At 41.3% G+C, this 19,022-nt stretch overlaps 1 protein-coding gene across 1 annotated transcript; it reads left to right on the top strand.

Annotated features, from left to right (window-relative positions):
- Positions 1–2,669: 2,669 nt before the first annotated feature.
- LSM6 (LSM6 homolog, U6 small nuclear RNA and mRNA degradation associated) lies at positions 2,670–17,082 on the top strand. Its single transcript, XM_067552001.1, has 4 exons — positions 2,670–3,083; positions 9,165–9,276; positions 14,661–14,774; positions 16,772–17,082. Exons 2-4 carry the CDS (start codon positions 9,183–9,185, stop codon positions 16,804–16,806), a joined length of 243 nt encoding a protein of 80 aa, XP_067408102.1. The 5' UTR covers positions 2,670–3,083; positions 9,165–9,182; the 3' UTR covers positions 16,807–17,082.
- Positions 17,083–19,022: the final 1,940 nt, after the last annotated feature.

Here is a 19,022-nt window from a genome sequence, read left to right as displayed (position 1 = left end):
GAGGGTATGGCTGAGCTCTGTGTTACAGCAGCTGGAGTGGGCACAGACTAATGAGACTTTCTGTATTGGGTGACCAAGTGACTTAGGGTGGGATCCATGCAGGCAGGGCTGTCCCTAGGGGAGTGCAGGGTCTGGGGCAAATCACATTCCCTCAAACCCCTACCGGGGATGACTGACTGGCAGCTGTGCACCCCAAACCCCAATCTGCACAGGTTGCAAATCACAGCCAAGGTGGGCTGCTCCTGCTGCTGGGTCCAGGCGAGCAAGGGAAGCATGCTGTGGCTGGTCGTTGAACTATTGATAACGTGTGCAGGGGATGCAGCACAGGCGCACTGCAGCATAGACTCTCCCCCTCCCTCGGGGTGAGGACAGGGAGGAGGGTCGCTGATGGGTACATGTGAAGAGATGTAACATGACACAGTGATGTCGAAGCATGGGGCCGGGGGTGGTCACCCTAGGGACAGCTCTGCATGCAGGAACTTAGGTGTTGCAACATTGAGCACCACAGTACCTACATTTTAGTTGCCTAGAAAGTCACAGGAACAACACTGTGATCCACAAAGCCGAGTTAGTTGCCCAGGCTCCATATACAATAAATGGGGAGACAGGAGCCTTAGAATGTGACCCACAAAAGCCAGCATGGTAGGCAGGGAGCCACCTAAGCTAGTCAATAGAAGAGATGCTCATGAGAGAGTGTGTGCTGAGTGCTGCCCCTCTCTCGGAGATAGGCGCTTTAGTCTATGCTGCTGGGAGGCACCTATTCTCTGTTTAGCTATCCAGGAACAGGAACCAGTGCCTAAATTGTTTCTTGCAGAAATGAGTTATGTGCCTTCCTTGCTTCATGCAAAATGGCTGGAGGAGGGGGAAGTGGTCTCCTTCTCCTTCTCGCTTTATGGTCCAATGACTGTTCCACTGTGGATAAACACTTAATAGGCATTGAGCTAGAAAGAAGAAGAGCGTGAGAATGACTCTATAGCGTGATGGTTAGGACACCCACCTGGGAGACCCTGGGTCCAGCCTCCCTGCTCCAATCACTATTTCATTATTTATCCAGAGTGGAACAACTTCAACAGGCTAGACCAGCATTTCCCAACTGGTGGGATACGGCACAGTGATGTGCCATAAGACATGAAGAGGTGTGCTGTGGAATTTTGGAAAAGTCATACATGAGACAAATAAATAAATTAATAAATTAAACATTGTTAATATAATTTAGTTTTGTGGATGGAACTAAATTGTATTTTGGTCATTTTACTCTTTCAGTGTACTAATACAGACATGAGACGCATCTAGTAAAACTGTTCATGTGGGAATCGCGTGTTGGTGGAGTTTTTGCGGGTCATGCAGTTGCAATGGCAGTTTTTTAATAGTGCAATTACCAAGCCTGGTGTCTTCTTAGCTTTGAAAATTCCCCGTCGCTACAGAAGGGAGAGGGGAATTTTGTAAAAGAAAAGATTCTGATGCTTCCACATCTATATACAGCGACAAAGCTGAGCCTGAGCACAAGAAAGTAAAATCAGACCCTAGTGTGAGCAGACCCTAGTGTGACCATTATTTGTGCTATAGATTTTCTTATACTGGGGAGCCATCTTGCCTGATTCCGCTATGTCTTGTGTGCAGGGAGAAACTTTCTAATCATGCTATGGTTCCAACTAAATTGAAATGACATCTTATGACCAAGCACCAATTTCTTATTAAAAAGTGATAAAGACTTATCCCTGGTCATTTGGTACAGTAGATCTTATAACAAAGGCAATGCTATAGTCAATCCCATAATAAACTATCTAAGAGTTTATTAACTGGGAAAAAGAAATAAGAAAGTTATTTACAGGTTAAAGCAAGCAAACCTATACACACAATGACTTGCCATCTAAATCCTAAAAGTGATCTGTCTTTCAGGGCAGTTCCTGGGGATCTCTTGCTTCAGTTTAGAGTCTCTGGACCTTTTGAGTTCAAACAGTCAAAAAGATGGAAAATTTTCCTTTTTTTTTTTTTTTCCTTCATTCAACTTCAAAGCCCAAGGGTGGCTTCCTTGCACATAGCATTTCCCAGGTATGACAGGGCCATTACCCATCTTTTGTATTGGTATGATTCTTGATGACTCATCTGATTTTGTAAATCCTTCTGGATTAGGGGGGGATGATTCTTGGGCCTGAGTTCACAAATTCAGGGCAAACATTTTCAAAGCTATAAAGCCAAGCGTACAAGTTTTCGTATAGCGTGGAATACCGACACGACTCGTGAGACTAATGCATGCAGCACCTTCAGAGCATTTCACAGAGTCTAAACACGCACCACAGTCTTATAGGACTAATACCTATCTCGAGGCAAGCTGACATACAGATGACCAGGTCCGGTCTCCGGCTGTGAAGGGATCAGTCCTTAGCTACTGCCTGCAGCCTGGGCAAGAGCTGGCGTCTGGCCTGCCAGCCTCACAGCAGTCTCTTGGGAGGTGGGACACCCGGATACAGAGCCTTGCTCCTACTCCGGCGGGGGGGACTGAACCTGAGCCTCCCACCCCGCGGGGTACGCTAGACAGCAGAAGCTAGCATCACCCCCGCCTCCTCCTCCTGCGGCCCGGCTCTAGTGACCTCGTGGCTCGGTCACTGTGCGGCTCAGGCGGGCGGTGGCTCGTGGCAGGGAGCTGCTGAGCGCCGGCCCGGACCTTTATTGTGAAAACGCAGGCGCGGCCCAGCGATCTGAGGCGCCTCCAGGGGGTTCTGTGGGGGTCTCGGTGGAGCCAAAGCCGGGCCCGAGGCCGCGCCGGCAGAGCAGGGCGGGGCAGGAGCTGGAGGCACAGAGAACGGCCGCAAGGACTCGGCCGGGGAGGTTGGCGGGCAAAGCACCCGTTACACCCAGCACCGGCCACTCCAACAGCTCCCCCTCCCCCAGCCAGGAGCAAAGGCTCGCTCGCTCCGTCGCTCGTTGGGCACTTTTGGCTCTGCCGGCTGACCGTAGCAGAGCCGGAAGTGCAGGGGAGAGCGTTGATTGGTTAAGCCGCACGCGCCGCTGCCAGTCGCCCGCTCGGGAAGGGAACAGGCGGGCCGACCGACCGACCGTCTCCAGGCCAGCGACGTCGCGAGGTAGGCGCGCGGGAGCTCGGGGCAGCCGGGGACAGGTGGCGGGCTTGACCGCCGCGCGCCCGCCCGCCCGCCCGGGGCGCTCCCTCTGTCCGCACCGGCCTCCACACATGGCCAAGGCCGGCGCGCGCAGCCGGAGGAGAGCTGGGGGCGCGCGGACCGGCTCCTCTGCCCCTCGCGCCCTGCGTGTGCAGGGGACCCCGCGCTCTCCGTGGGAGGGTCCCGCTGCCTGCTAGTGCAGAGGGGCTGTGGGGCTCCTCCCCGGGCCGGGGCAGCGCCTAAGGGCGGCTGAGCCCAAGCGGCAGCAGCCACTGGGGCTTGGCGTAAAATCCCAGCGAGGGGGGCACGGCGGATGCGAACCCCTGGTCTAAATAGGGATTTCAACCCCCCCCCCTCCCCGCACCCAGCGCCTGGAGCGGAGTGGCGCTGATTGGGCAGCGCTGCCACCTCTGAATACTCGCTCTCCGGGCTCCAAGGAGCTGCTGCGTGCGGCGAGCGAGGGGTGAAGGGTCGGGCTGGGCGCACTGACAGCGAGAGGAGCCCCAGTAACTTACAGACAGGGTTGGACGGTAGCAGGATCCCGTCACAGAATTTGGCTCTGTAGAGGCCCTTCTGCTCCGCTCCATTGTGAAGCACAGAAAGGATCTAACAAAGGGGGTGGAAAAGCCCCCAAAGGAGGGTGGGGAGTGGGTAGTAGAGTCCGTCCAAGTCCCCCATGCCCACCAGTGGCTGTTCGTCTCATTGGGGGTAGGGGTGTCTCACACTGGGACCTTTTAGCTTGGAAAAGAGATGACTAAGGAGGAGATATGATCAAGGTCTATAAAAACATGACTGGTCTGGAGAAAGTAAATAAGGAAGTGTTATTTATTCTTTCTCATAACACAAAAACCAAATGAAATAGGCGGCAGGTTTAAAACGAATAAAAGGAAGTATTTTTTAACACATTGCACAGTCAACCTGTGGAACTCTTTGCCAGAGGGTATTGTGGAGGCCAAGACTATAACGGTTCAAAAAAGAACTAGATACGTTCCTGGAAGATAGGTCCGTTAATGGCTATTAGTCAGGATAGGCAGGGATTGCTGTTTGCCAGAGGCTGGGAAAGGCCAATAGGATGGATCTCTTGACAATTACCTGTTCTATTCATTCCCTCTGAAGCACCTGGCATTGGCCACTGTCGGAAGATAGGATACTGGGCTAGATGGACCATTGGTCTGACCCAGTATGGCCATTCTTATGTTCATTATCTATTTCTGTTTCTGTTCTGTTGCAAAGTCAACCTTTGTCTGGTGTTTTTACATATGGTCTGTGTTTTGCATAGGTTGTTCCATTTGCTGGGGTTTTTCTACATGCTGCAACTAAGTTCAATGCAACTATTACTAGATGAGTGACAACGTGTGAAGTCCCATTAAAATCCATAGTACCATTTCTGAACTAGAGTATTTTAAATGAGAGATGAAAAAATAACCCAATATATGTGCCTATTAATGTAATGCAAAATTGTTACCTAGACAATATTCTCAAGTATGTTTTATATCTCTCAGTCAGTGGGGCCTCTGCTGCTTCCATTGGGATGCTATTACACAATTTTGTATAAAGTAAGGAAGCATTGCTTGATCTTTGTCTTATTTATTGGTATATCAGAGTGTGCTTGATGCTAACCAATGCACAAATATAAAGATTGTCCCTGAGCCAAGACACTTTCCTTTTTCTTAATTTCATCCTGTTGTTGCTGGTTATATCTCCTAGAACCACACTAAACAACAACTTCCTTCTGCTTTACACTCAAACTTCTTGTATACTGTTATATTCCTCAGTCATCGTTTAGCCAAGCTATACATAGTTATTTCAACCTCTGTGGCTCTTGATTCACTTTGCTGCTCTTGTCTAGGTTCTCTCTAATTTATCAACATTCTTCCAGTTTTGAGGTGCCTGGAAGTGGACATAGTAGTTTAGGTGGTGTCTTACCAGTAGGGCTATGATTTTGTCATGGAAATTATTAATAAATTTTGTGGCAGAGGTGCAGACAGAAAGGAGGGAGTGGGAGGGATTTGGAGAGCAAGCCCACCTCGCACTCTCCCCACAGCAGTGCCTGCTGTTCTGGGGTGCTGTGACCTGGCGCATGGGGTTGGAGCACCACTCAGGATAGGCACATCCCACCAATCTATCTCCATCTACAGAAGGGTGGCTGGGCCAAACCTGAGTGGCGCTGTGATCCCTTGCACTGGATTGCAATGCATGGAGCTGGGAACTGGGGTTGGGGTCATGGACTTTATTCAAATTAATTATTACCATGACCTCCATGCCAAAATCATAGCCCGTGTCATCTAGGGAAGAACTGTAATAGTTCCTCTTTGTGATGCTGCTTTGTATGCTGCCTATACCTGTGCTGTAGACTCATCTCTAGCGAACTGTTTACTGCCACCCCTGAATTTCTTTTGGAATTGTGGATTGCCAGTTAACTTTCTCCCATGGGGTTTAAAATAATTTTTTCCCGTGTGTGTTAGTATAGGAATATTAACTAATAGTTTATGGACAGTTACAAAAAATAGATGTTGAACAGCTGCTGGCTCAATCAGATTACAAAGATAAATTGACACTGTCAGGACTTTATGTATCGTGCCTTTCTTGTATTGATTGTCTTCTCACCCTCACCCAACAATTTCTTCAAACTGTGTAGATATTGTTTATTTCCCCATTGCAGAACAGTGCGGTTCATAAATGCAGAGGTAGTGAATTTCAAGTCTCAGTATCCTGTGGCAGACATGCAGTTTGTAAACTGTAGCACTTGCTGGTGGTCTGAGTAGAGTTGGCTGGTTGCATGGTTCTGGTTCTGCTTGTTTCCAGCTACTTCTGCTAGTGTCCAGGCTCAGTAGCGAAGAGCCTGGAGGCCTGTAAAAGCAGCTTGGAATGAGAAGGCAACCTAGTTGCCTCTCCTAGATGCTTCTGCTACTTTGAAAGAGGGGAAACAGGAGCTATCCTAAAGACTGGAGCTGCCAACCACTAGTGTCCACAGTATGCCTAGGGGAAAGAGGAGTTAAATGTTAGGGAAGCATGTGCCAGGGAGAAGAAGACAAACGCAAGTAGGGAGGAAAGAGGAACTCTTGGGAGAGTGTCATGGATGAAGGGTAGAAATAAGACTGTTATTTCCCTTTATGAAAAGGACAAAACGCTTACTACCTTAGGGTATGTCTATGCTAGAAATGCTACTGTGGCACAGCTGCAGTGCTGCAACAGCACCGCTATAATATTATAAATATTACAGTGATAAAAGGAGTTCTTCCTTTACTGTAATAAATACACCTCTCAGAAATGGTAGCTAGGTGGACGGAAGAATACACCAGGGCTTAATTCGGCTTAATAAAACCACACAGAGTTGAGTGATGAAGTTAAGCCAACCTAACTTTCAAGTGTAGACCAGCCCTTAGACAGTTAACATCTATTAAATACACTCCTAATATTTTTCTTTGTATCTTTTGCTGTAGTTGACACAGAGATGATAGTTTGTAATCACAACAGAAGGGGAAGTGGTCCATGAAACACTATATTAAGATGCAGTCCACACTGTACAAAACTTTGCTCTACTTCCCCCCCCATTTAATAGATAAGTCATTAAACAAGTCATTGGGCTCAATACAAAAGTAACAGGAGGAAATCCTGTGGCCTGTGCTATACAGGAGGTCAGACTGGATGATATAATTGTCCCTTCTGGTCTTAAAATAAATGCATCTGTAATCCACTAAAGCCCATTAGCAATATTCTTATGATTCGGTCTATCTTACCTGTCTATATAATGAGAACTACTCCAGATTTTCTGGCTATATAAACCTACAGGGAAGAATTAAATACATTTTGCATACAAAATCTCACACACAAAGTAACATACCTTGAGAATATTCAATACAATAAGCAGAAGTGTTAATTTTAATTCCTAGGTCTTTAAGATAAGATGTTCAGCCTTCATCTTTGATCAAGAAAGTCATTTTATGCCATTGGCTTCAGTCAAGGTTCTATGGTATTGTATTAGTCCAAGCCTTCTGCCCTGGAAGATGAGAAACAGTTTATAGAATTTCTGGTCTTGTCTTAATTCATTTAGAATTTAGAAGATGAGAAGTAGAGAAGGGATGTTAGAATTCACAGATGCAGAAACCTAGTGCAGGTATAAGAACAGACTTGATAATATATATTCTGACCTACTGAAGAAGTATAACCCATTACTTCCACCCTTGGCTGTCTTGTATATTTAGATTACAAAAGAAAGTTCCTGTAAATTTACAATGTGATTTGTACAGTGCATAGCATAATGGGGCCCTGAATTCAGTTGGGGTCTCTAGATGCTACTATAATAGAAATAATAACTAACAGTAGTAATGTAGGAGTGTTCCTAAGAAGAATTTCCAGTGTAAACTCGTAATATTTTTAAGGAGTCCTAAAACTTGGTTGTTTAATTCACATCTTACAGAAAATTAGCAGTGAACTTAATGTCAGCAAGTAAAATAACATGGTGGTAGACCTGAAATTATGGTCTTCCTCTAATAAAGGATAGACACATGCGTTTGCAGACACACCATACTGATTTTACTATTGTGCCCATTGCAGTAACCTTAAATCCATTTTAAAAAAAACTTCTGCATACCCTGGACTTTGACATTCCAACTTTTGCATTCCCTCTTCCTTCTCATCCCCCATTCTGAGGAAGTCTTTTTATATTGGAAAAACTAGTATACTAAAGCTGATCCTTTTTTGAGGAGGTAATGGGTTCATGTAAGCTTCAACGAGGGGTATGTGAACCCCTTGAAGTACGCAGAGGTCTTCCAGAGGGTATGTCAGTTCATTAAGATATTTGCTAGTTTTACAACAGTCTACATAAAAAGTACCAGCAAAGCTGGTACAAACTAAAATGTCATACATGATTTGTTTATACTGCTCTATATACAGTTTACACTGAAATGTAAGTACAATATTTATATTCCAGTTGATTTATTTTATAATTATATGGTAAGAATTAAAAATAAGCAAATTTTTAGTAGTAATGTGTGACACTTTTGTATTTTTATGTCTGATTTTGTAAGCAAGTAGTTTTTAAGTGAAGTGAAACTTAGACAAATCAGACTCCTGAAACATTGAGAGCCACTGATGTAAGCAATGTGCGATGCTAGACATTGGTTTTAGAAACTACTTTTGCTTTTTTTTTTTTTTTTTTTTTTTAAAGCAAAAGTCACTGAAGAATGTAGTCATGTTCAGATACTTCTTAGGTCTTTTCTGTAAAAACATCTTATTAAACTACTAAAACAAAACTCTAAATATATTTTAACAAAACTAAACAGAAGAAACATGTTTTTTTGCTGTTATTAGCTTGGTTTCTAAAAGTGAAACTTTGTAGCTGAGTCATAATATAGATCAAGTTCTTAGTGTGTTTTTAATGGAAATTAGAGCATGTACAGTACATACTCATGATTATTTCTGTATGTTGTGTACATGATGCAAAGTGGCTCAATTCTGAACTCGCATACTGGTGTAACTTCACTAAGTTTGAGAGAATGATTTCAGCCAAATTTTTCTTAATTTGCATTAGTGCAACTAAGATCAGAATCATGCCCAGAATTTTACTTTTAACACAGTCCCTTTGCTCTTTCCATTTTAACATAGCAGTCTGCATATAAAGCATGTATTGTATTTCTCTAATTTTTTTAGATATGAAACACTCATTAGCTATTCTTGATTCCATGATTCAGGTAAAGCTACTTTAGCAAAAAGTATTATGGAAAATAAAAGCCTTTGCTGGCTACACTGAAAGTTTACAAGATGCATAGCATGGTGAACAGATGTTTAACAGAAAAACATATGAGAAGTCCTCTTAAGAATTTCAGAAATTACAAAAAAGTTAAATGGAAAATTTCATGCTATGGCTGTGGAACTGCTGTTTTAAGTCTGTCCTCTTTTTCTGAAGAGTTCACTTTTATCTACTTCTTTGATATTTTTTCCCTAGTGAACACTTTGAGAGCCACAAGACTGCCTGTCTTAGCTGAATATTTGTTTTAAGATCTGTATCTGAGTTATTTATCTAAACATTTTTCTCCCTCCCAGCCCACCAGGATCATCACAATGAGTCTACGGAAGCAAACCCCTAGTGACTTCTTAAAACAGATTATAGGAAGGCCTGTTGTTGTAAAGTTAAATTCTGGAGTTGATTATCGAGGTAAGTTCTCCCCACCCTCTCCCATGGTCTACATTCTCACTGTTTAGGGGAGGAAGGAGCAAATACAATGCTTTATTTTAAAATAATGACAATCCCATAACTAATAAAAGCAAAAGGAACTTGACAGGAATGTTAATTTCTTGGTACTTGTATTTGCTTTCTGAGGTTGTGTTCGTATGGTGCCTTCCCTATATCAGGAATTATTGCTATAGTAGTAATAGCTTGAGTTGGATTTTCAGGTTTGTGTTGACTGATGCAACTCTTGTGGCCCCAGAGTTACAGTTCATTTTAGTGATTTACATAAGCCCCAGAGAGAATTTTGGTTGGGAATCTTGAACTACGGATCCGAGTTAGTAGTGCAGTGATTTGAAGTGTCAGAATAGCCAATTTTAGATTAGGCAAAAGTTGTCATAATGTTAAATAAAAATAAACAAGTCTAGAGAAATTGCTGATAGAAAAAACACTTGGTTTAATGACTAAAACAATTTGTCTAGGTCAGTGGTCTCCAGAAAGTTCAGGATACCATCAGAGAGAAGCAGCATAGGAATTTTGAGTCCTCAGTTTGAGGAGTTGAAAATATTGACTCAGATTTCAACTGTGGAAAGTTCCAATTCTCATCTCCCCTTGGAACTGCCCTTTTCCTCATCTTTCCCTTCCCCAGTTACTGGGTTAGGTCTAAATCCAGAAAAGCATTTAAATGTGAATTGTCCTATTGAAGTCACAGGTGTTCCCTTGCTGTGCAGAAATCTAAGGGAATAGCATGGCCGGGATTGAAGTCAGTAGGAATACTCATGTGCTTAGTTATGCGTATGTTTAACTGTTTTGTTGGATTGAGGCTTTAGGGTGGGATTTTTGAAAAGCACTTAAATAATATAGGAGCAAAAGTTCCAATGGCTCTAAGTAGGATTTTTGCTCCTACATCACTTAAATGCTTTAGAAAATCCAAGTTAGTCAGGATTATGACTTCCTTTTAGTGGAAGGAGAATCTTCACTTACAGGTGTAGTGTCCCATCCTGACTTCTAGGAGTACCAGTCTTTCCTTTAGCAATGTCATCAGAGGATTATGCTGATTTGCATTCAGTGAAGAAGAGGAGACTAGCTGGGACCCAAAAAACTCTGTCTAACATTAAACTATACATTTCAGTCCCCCTCTACAACTCCTTCCCCCCTCCCCCCCAAAAAAAAAAAGAAAAGAAAAGAAAAAGGGATTTTACGAGAGCGTCAAATATTTAAACATTATGGGCCACATACTGATCATAGCAGTTTTTACATAAGTATAACTCAGCTGATTTCACTTTATACTACTGTGAGAGAATAGTGCATGTGTTATGGTGAGGAAAATTTATTTAGGAATTTATTGTAGTACATGAAACTGTAATGTAAGCTGCATTTGTGAAACTCCTTAAAGCATTTTAAAAAACTTTTTGTTCAAAAAGGTTTCCAGACTCCTGTTACAAATTTGTCAACAAATCTATCTACTTCTGTTTCTAGACTGTGTTGCTAATTGTACTTTTTTGACAAATGTCACCTAATGCAGATATGGCTGTGTAATTATAAAATGTCTCGATTTTGTGCCAAATGAATGCCTAATAAGGGAAGAGACAAAGAAAAAGTACAAACCATATTTGGTAAATTACACATACAGGTATGCAAGTCACACAGTGTATACACATTTAAAATGTAAATACAAGTTGGGTAACAATAACATTTAATGCCAGTAGTGGCACTAGAATGGAAAAATACAAGGGAGAAGAAGAATCATGAATGTACACTAGGAACAAAAAAGGCTGGGAAAATACTGCCTTTTAGGGCATTCTGAGCGATATTTTTAAAAGGGATACAGTCAAGTTAAGTCTCTCTTGCCTGAAATTATTTTTACCTACTGTTAAAAGTAATACCCAAGATTACGATAACAGATCAGAGGGGGGAAGGGCCTTTCATTTTCTATATTTTGTGCAATTAACCGCACTTTGTGTGTAGTCAGTTTCTCCTGTTTGTGTGGAAAGAGGAAAGAAAAACACTTGTAGGAAAATGTGATCCTAAGACCATACAAGTTGGCAGGAGGGTTTAAATTCCCAGTTATTTAATGGAAGATCTTAAAGTAACACTGCTCAGACATGAGCGTGTGCTAGAGGAGAGTACAACTGGGCAATTTTTTCCACATAACTGTCTTGATTAAAGAATAGCAAAGTTATAGTAATTATTTGGAACTCAAAAAGTACCAGGTTCTTTCTGATCCAGATGAGAGCATAGTCCCAACCCTAAAGAATACAGTCTGATGACAAAAATGATGAGGAGTAGGGGAAAGGCACACAACATAGAAAAATACCAGAGTGACAAGGCACATATCTTACTAGTTGCAAGTTTAGTGTGTTTAGCAAAAAAAAAAAAAAGAGAGAGAGAGAGAGAAAAAATTCTATTCTTTGAGCCATCCTCAAGCTGCAGTTCTAGTGTTCCTAGCACCTGTTCCTCCCAACATTAAACCCCTGCCCTCTGCATAAATGAACAGTTTGTTCATCAAGTAAACAGAATAAATAAGTAGATGGCTAAGATCTTGATTTTGCCTTGAGTTCCATGGTGGTGGAGCCCTTTTGAAGAAACGGCCTTATGTCGCTTGTTTCCTGTGATATCACAAAAGAAACAGGTATTGAGGAAAGATTTAAGGGGCTTAGCAGACCATCTCAGGAAATGCATTCCGTACATAGAGTGCAGTACAGCAGAGGACTAAGAGAAAAGTGGGAAAAGAAGATAGTTTTTCAAAAAGCAACATTGCACTTGTATTCATTTGTTTAAACTCAAGAAAATAAAATACTGAAGTTTGCAGCTGACACAAGAATTGGGGGAGCAGTAAATCATGAAGAGCACAGATCACTGATTCAGAGCAATCTAGATCGTTTGGTAAACTAGGCACAAGCAAACAATGTGTTTTAATACAGATAAATGTAAATGTATACATCTGGGAACAAAGAATGTAGGCTACACTGACAGATGGGGGACTCAATCTTGGGAAGCATTGATTCTGAAAAAGATTTGGGAGTTGTAGTGGATAATCAGCTGAACATGAGCTCCCAGTGTGATTCTGTGATACATAAATAGGGGAATCTTGAGTAAGAGAAGAGAGATTATTTTACCTCTGTATTTGGCACTGGTACGACCGCTGCTGGAATCCTTTGTGTGTAGTTCTGGTGTCCACAGTTCAAGAAGAATGGTGATAAATTGGAGAGGGTTCAGAGAATAGCTATGAGAATGTTTAAGGGATTAGAAAACATGCCTTATAATGATAATTTCAAAGAGCTCAATCTGTTTATCGTAACAAAGAGAAAGGTTAAGGGATGACTTGATTACAGTCTGTAAGTACGTATATGGGGAACAAATATTTAATAATGGGCTCTTCAGTCTAGCAGAGAAAGGTATAACATGAGTCAATGGCTGGAAGTTGAAACTGGACAAATTCAGACTGGAAATAGGATGTAAATTTTCAATGGTGAGAGTAATTAAACTTTGGAACAATTTACTAAGGGATGTAGTGGAGTCTCCATCAGTGACCATTTTTAAATGAAGAGGGGATGTTCTTCTAAAATATATGCTTTAGGAATTATTTTGGGGAAGTTCTATGACCTGTGCTATACAGGAAGTCAGACTAGATGATCACAAATGGTCCCTTCTGGCCTTAGAATCTGTGAATGTTGGCGCAAGAACAAATGTATATAAATTGGTTGTGAACAAATTCAGGCTGGAAATTAGAAGGTTTGTAACCATCAACAGGGTGAGGTTCTGGATCAACCTACCCATAGGAGTTGTGGGGGCAAATGACTTAGAGTTTTGAGAAACAGCTGGACAAATGTATGAGTGTGACTGTATGATTGGGTTGTGATGGTAGGGGGCATGGCACATTTCCAGTTTGTGTTATGTTCGTGAAAGCTCATGCTTCAGGATTTCAGCCAGCCACTTGCAGGGATCAGAAAGGCTCTCACCCCCCACACCCCACCCCCAGTTCCCCCCTCTCTCAAATATCTTCTGTTGATGTTTTTTGTTTTTAAATCTCCTTTCTCTGAAGCATGGGGGATGGACACAGCTGGAAATGGGACATTGGATGGGGGGGGCCAGGGTTTTGACTTGGCCCCAAGCATGCTCTCTCTCTGGTCCTTAGCTGGCTGGTTTTTGCTTACCTACCTAGGGTCTAACTGATCACCATTTGTGGGGGTCGTTAAGGAATTTTCCCCCAGGTCAGATTGGCAGTGACGTCGGAGGTTTTTTGCCTATCTCTACAGCATGTGGGTGTGGATCATTTGCCATGGTTATCTGGATATAGACTCATAGACTCTAAGGTCAGAAGGGACCATTATGATTATCTAGTCTGACTTCCTACACAGGCCACAGAACCTCACCCATCCACTCCTGCAATAGACCCTTGACCTATGAATGAGTTATTAAAGTCCTCAAATCATGGTTTAAAGACTTTAAGGTACAGAGAATCCACTAGGAAGTGAGCTGTGTCCCATGCTACAGAGAAAGGCGAAACCCCCTCCCGAGCCTTTGCCAATCTGCCCTTGGGGAAAATTTCTTCCTGACCCCAAATATGGCGAACAGATATCTCACTTAATCATTTCCCTGCCCTTGTGGGAGACCTTGACAGTGGTACACCTTGGTCCCTTCTTTTCCCTGCTAGTGGCACACAATAGTCTAGTCTCCTATGGGCTATAATACTTTCATCTAATTTCAGTTGTTGAGTTTAGTGTGAGTGCTGAGTGGTGTTGATGGCCTGTGATACACAGGAGGTCAGACTAGATGATCTGGTTGGTCCCTTCTGGCCTCAAACTCCATGACTCTGTTATGTCCCTGACATGTCATTTAGATAAAAAAAACTCAACCTCTTTTATATAGACTTTCCATTCAGTTAATTTAAGTGTCCCCAGTTCCCTTCTAATGCATGGGGCTCTATATTGTCTATATTCTATATAATATAGGATATTAAGGGATATTTATCTCTTGCTAATACATAAATGAATTGCACGATTTTCAACTTTCAGAGCAGAAGTCATTGATCTTGTGACAAAGTTCTGCTTTATCACAAGCAATAACGAGGCTTTATTTTTCATTTACGGAGCAAGTGATCAAGATTTAATCGCTAGCTGATGGATGATGAGGATATGGTGACAATTTTTCATTGTACCATTGTTGACCTGCTTTCTAATTGGCTTAGAGTAGACTGTATGCTTCAGTTAATCAGAACAGTTTATCTATAGAGAGAGGTTTGATTGTTAGTATGCTATATTTGATGAATTCAAGACTGTCAGATTTATGTTTACTCTTTATTTTGAAATCTATTCTGTTTTGTAGAATTTTTTTTATTCTTTGTTTAAACTTCTTGTTAATGTCTTCAGGTGTCCTGGCTTGTCTGGATGGCTATATGAACATAGCACTGGAGCAGACAGAAGAATATGTAAATGGTCAATTAAAGAACAAATATGGGGATGCATTTATTCGAGGAAACAATGGTAACTCTCCCTCCCTGCAATACTTTTAATTAGGAGATTGGTTTTGGCATGGAATTTTGCATTTGATGCATGTATAAGAATAAAATTAGGTGACTGCCTGTCTCCAACCACATCCATTTCAAACTTTCTCCTCTTGCTAGAGGTGTACATGATCTTTCCTTTACGTACCATCTGTGTTCTCATTTCATTCTGCTCCTCTATTCTGGTTTTATGCTCTTTCTTATTGATCCTTCTGGCTCCTTCCCCTCTCCCTATCTTTTACCAAGCACCCTCTCTTTCCTATCTCTCCCTAAAACTGACCCATCACATGACCTTTTCTTATCTTAAGTCATCCAGCCTATAACATTCACCCGAACTGTCTTGTCTATCTAGGCGTCCCTTGCTTCACAGTGCTTACCACATCTTGCTCTGTAAAGCATTATGTAAATTTATAAGGTTCTTTGGATGTTGATAGCACTGTAATATACTCTCATAGTTTGGTTGTCCAAAACTGAATGTTGACTAAATTAACTGTCTGGTGCAGTTTATTAATATTTAAGACTGTGCTTACAAGTAAAGACTTTACCTTCAGTCAAGAAGATTGCAATAATTAACACTGACTGGTGATGCATTATAATGAGACTTTCCAAGGCTCAGCTACCATGGAAATGGGTGGAGTAAGAGTATAAGCAACAAGACAGATAAGTTTTAGTGTGGTTTAGGGACAGGTAAAGTCCTATGCCCACTACAAAATGGTCTTATTTTTAACTGTATTGAGGGATAATGGTATTGTAACCCAACTCCTTGAGATGGACGTATTTGTAATAGAGGCATACTTTTCACCCTGGTAACATGAAATGCCAGGAAGAGAGGTTGGGAGGCAAAGATTCAACAATGAAGTGAGAAGGAGAGCTCACATGTGCTGCAGAGGAGTCAGCGTAGAGAAGAGAAGGCACGGGAATGGGTGAAGTCACCCAGGGGCAAAATATAAAGGGGAAAAAAGGAGAGGTCCAGGAACTGAACACTATGAACACCCAGAGGCAAGGACAGAAAGAGGAAAACCAGGAGAGCACACAGCCCACATAAAAGAGAGAAGTTACACAGTCTTTCAATAGGAAGATGAGACTAGAGAAGCAGCCTTTAGGTTTGGCCTGGCATCTCTTACAGAATTTGGATTGGTGAGTTTAAAGTTGAAGAAGCAAATAAGGTCAAGGGGCTTTTGTCCCACATACTGCCCTCCCCTTTTTTTAAAACTTGGAAATAAGAGCATGGTTTAAAGGCTGCGGGAAGAAGCTGCATGATGGCGAGGTAGTGAGAAGTTTTACCTCACCTCTCATGATGGGGTGGGCTGTAATAGGATCTAGAAAACAGGTTGAGCTGAGAAGTGAGTTTGAGAACATGGTTAACTCTGAAATATTTCACACTCTGGGCACCCAAGCTGCAATTATCATGGCGTCCTCCTCCTTTTCCTCTATCCTAAAGGAGACCTTTTCCTAAAAACTTGTGGGAAACCCTTCATCACAAGACACCCTAGTACTGGCCCAATAAGTGGAATGTGCAGACTACTTCATAAGTTACTGTTAGCTTTGCCATATGTTTTAAATGAAAAGGAGTGAGGATCCTAAATCTTTTGTTGTCAGATCAAGACTGTTATTTTTGACACCCTTAATCTCGGCATCCTGAAAATCCGGTTGCACTCTCCTCAGCATCACAGAAGGCAGTTCCAATTAAATTGGTTTTAGGAACAGTCACATTATAGAACCCATCTGCACACCCTCTCTCTCTTATAGTGCACAGTTTGACAAAATAATATATTAAGCTAGGTGCTCAACAAGAAAACTGGAATAGAAACTACATATATGTAATTTGACTCAGTTCATATTGCTGTTGGAACCTCAATTTTTTACATTTCCTGATTTCTTGATTTAATTGATGAGATGGAAATGTGATGTTTCGAGTAAACATGGTACTTTATGTACTGGAATTCTGTAACATGTTTCACTTTTTCCTTTTTACAGTTCTGTATATAAGCACACAGAAGAGGAGGATGTGAAGATGCCTAAAGAGGGATATTTTGTACTGCTGCATTTTTTCCTGAATGATGACACCCATTTGATTTGTAGTTAGTAATTCTTGGTTGAAAAATACAGCTGTTTAAATATTGCTCTTATTTGCTGTAAAGATGGATTTATTGCAGTGACTATGGAGGGAAGGGTTGTTTTTTTTTTAAATCCAAACTAACAATACAATTGTAAACTTTTCTGAATACTTTAGTTGTGAAAAAGTCCTTTGTTATACTGCACAGAATTAAATAAAAAATGAAAAAGTATGTGATGTATGTATTTCTGCAAAACTAAATTTGAAGCAACATTTGGTTTGGTTACTTCTGGTACTTCCAGGAATGTAGATTGGAAAATGAGCATTTTGAGAATAACTCCACACTGGAACCTTTAAGTGTTGGTAATGTGATAATCACCACTCCCTTCCTACATCTGTACAAATGCTTTGTTGAAAATAATGTGGCCCAGTTTGGGGGGAAAATAGGGCCAAATTTAAATACTGAACCATACTTAGAGTCAACAGGATAAAAATGTTCAGCGCTGACTGGTTAAAATGGCCAAAAACCCCTTCAATTATCAGTCTGAATGGGGGATGTAACAGTGATACTTCAACAATGGGGTAGGGAAAGAATTGAATCAAATGGAAGAAAAGCTCCAGGGATTAACACTGTGGCAGCTATAGAAGTCAGTCAGGCAAGTGAACAGCTTTTTATCTGGTATGCCAACAGAGCCAGTAGGTCACTTCAAATCCTAGCAACTCTTTCCCAGATTGCAGTTACTTTTAGTTTGCATTCCTTCTTCTTCTCCTCCCCACCAACACAATAACGAATTTTTAAAACAAAGTTAAAATTTGTTTTATTTTAAAATACATTAGCTTTTTTTTTCCAAATTGCTCCTCAGATGAGGCTATTAGTCTCAGTGCTGTGTACTTACATAAACACATTGTGTCTCCTGTTCATGTCTTTTATTCCCACCCCCTTTCTTATACTACACACACCCTTCCATTCTTCAACTATGCACTAGCCAGCAATGTGAACAAATAGATATCAAGCTCTCAGCATGGAGTGTGTCAGCAGGATGGGGAGAGAGAGAGAGAGAGGAATTGCTGCACAAGCAATGAAGTAAAAAACTGTTTGCATGTATCCCACAGCAACTTTAAGAGATTAAGTCAAAGCTCAGTGAGTAAACTTGGCTAAGTTTTGGATGGCTACTTGCAAGCTTATAAAATACTTTTCTCTCTTTAATTTCTGCCTGATTGCAACAAAAATAGTTTTAGGGTACCTATGAAGCTAAATCAGAGTGGAAAACTACACACATACCCATTACTTAAAATGCTTTCCTGTTGTTCAGTGATAGGTTACAACTTTGGGTAATGTGCCTCATGCTGAGATTGTTTAACCAATTTGTTAATGAGTTTTCTGAAACTCTGCTTTATTCTCTGAGCAGTTTATGCTGCCTTCAGGAACAACAAATACTTCTGACTTGTGGATGAATGAGCACCAAACAATTGTGAGAATATTACATTGGCCCATTCTCCCCAAATACCAACAGGTTCTCACTGTATGTAGGCAATGGCAACATTTCAATTATCCACGGGAGGGAAATGCATGGTGTCTTTAAAAAAAAAAAGATCAGGGAATAATTCCAAACAATTTTGTAATTAATAGTTAACCTTTCTACATTAAACATTGTGGAGGACTCTGCAGAACACATACAGATACCACATTTATAATATGCTTCAATAATTTATCATTTTTTGACAAGGATCCAGCATGTAAGTAGAAATCACCAATTTGCTTTTCTATAAATGACTTCTTTTAAGAAGAAAACTGATGTGCCTCCAAGTGGAGCGTGCAGTTTCTCATTAGTTTTGTAGTATGTGTGTGGTTGGCAGATTACTGTGTCCTTCATTAACTGAAATTGCTTTTAGAAGTAACTAATTCTTTTTTTACAATATCTAGAGCAACTTATTTTGTGAAGCTTTTATTATAAAAATTCTGCATCTCCACCTTCATAATTGCAGTTTTTCTACTTCCAGGCTTAACCATGGAACAACTTTTTAATCATGATAGCTATATAAGATGCTACTTCTGAAATGTCACCAGAACACGATTTGTAATCATGCAAGTTGTTTAACATTGAGAACGAGAACTTGCAGAGTATCTGCCAAGTGCTAAGATTTTCTTATTTACTAAAAGAATAAAAATTA

The sequence above is a fragment of the Emydura macquarii genome, unplaced genomic scaffold (genome assembly GCF_026122565.2).
Source record: "Emydura macquarii macquarii isolate MOO-44397 ecotype Brisbane River unplaced genomic scaffold, CSIRO-AGI_Emac_v2 contig_1363, whole genome shotgun sequence".
NCBI lineage: Eukaryota > Metazoa > Chordata > Testudines > Chelidae > Emydura > Emydura macquarii.
This window is presented reverse-complemented; position numbering and strand designations above follow the sequence as displayed.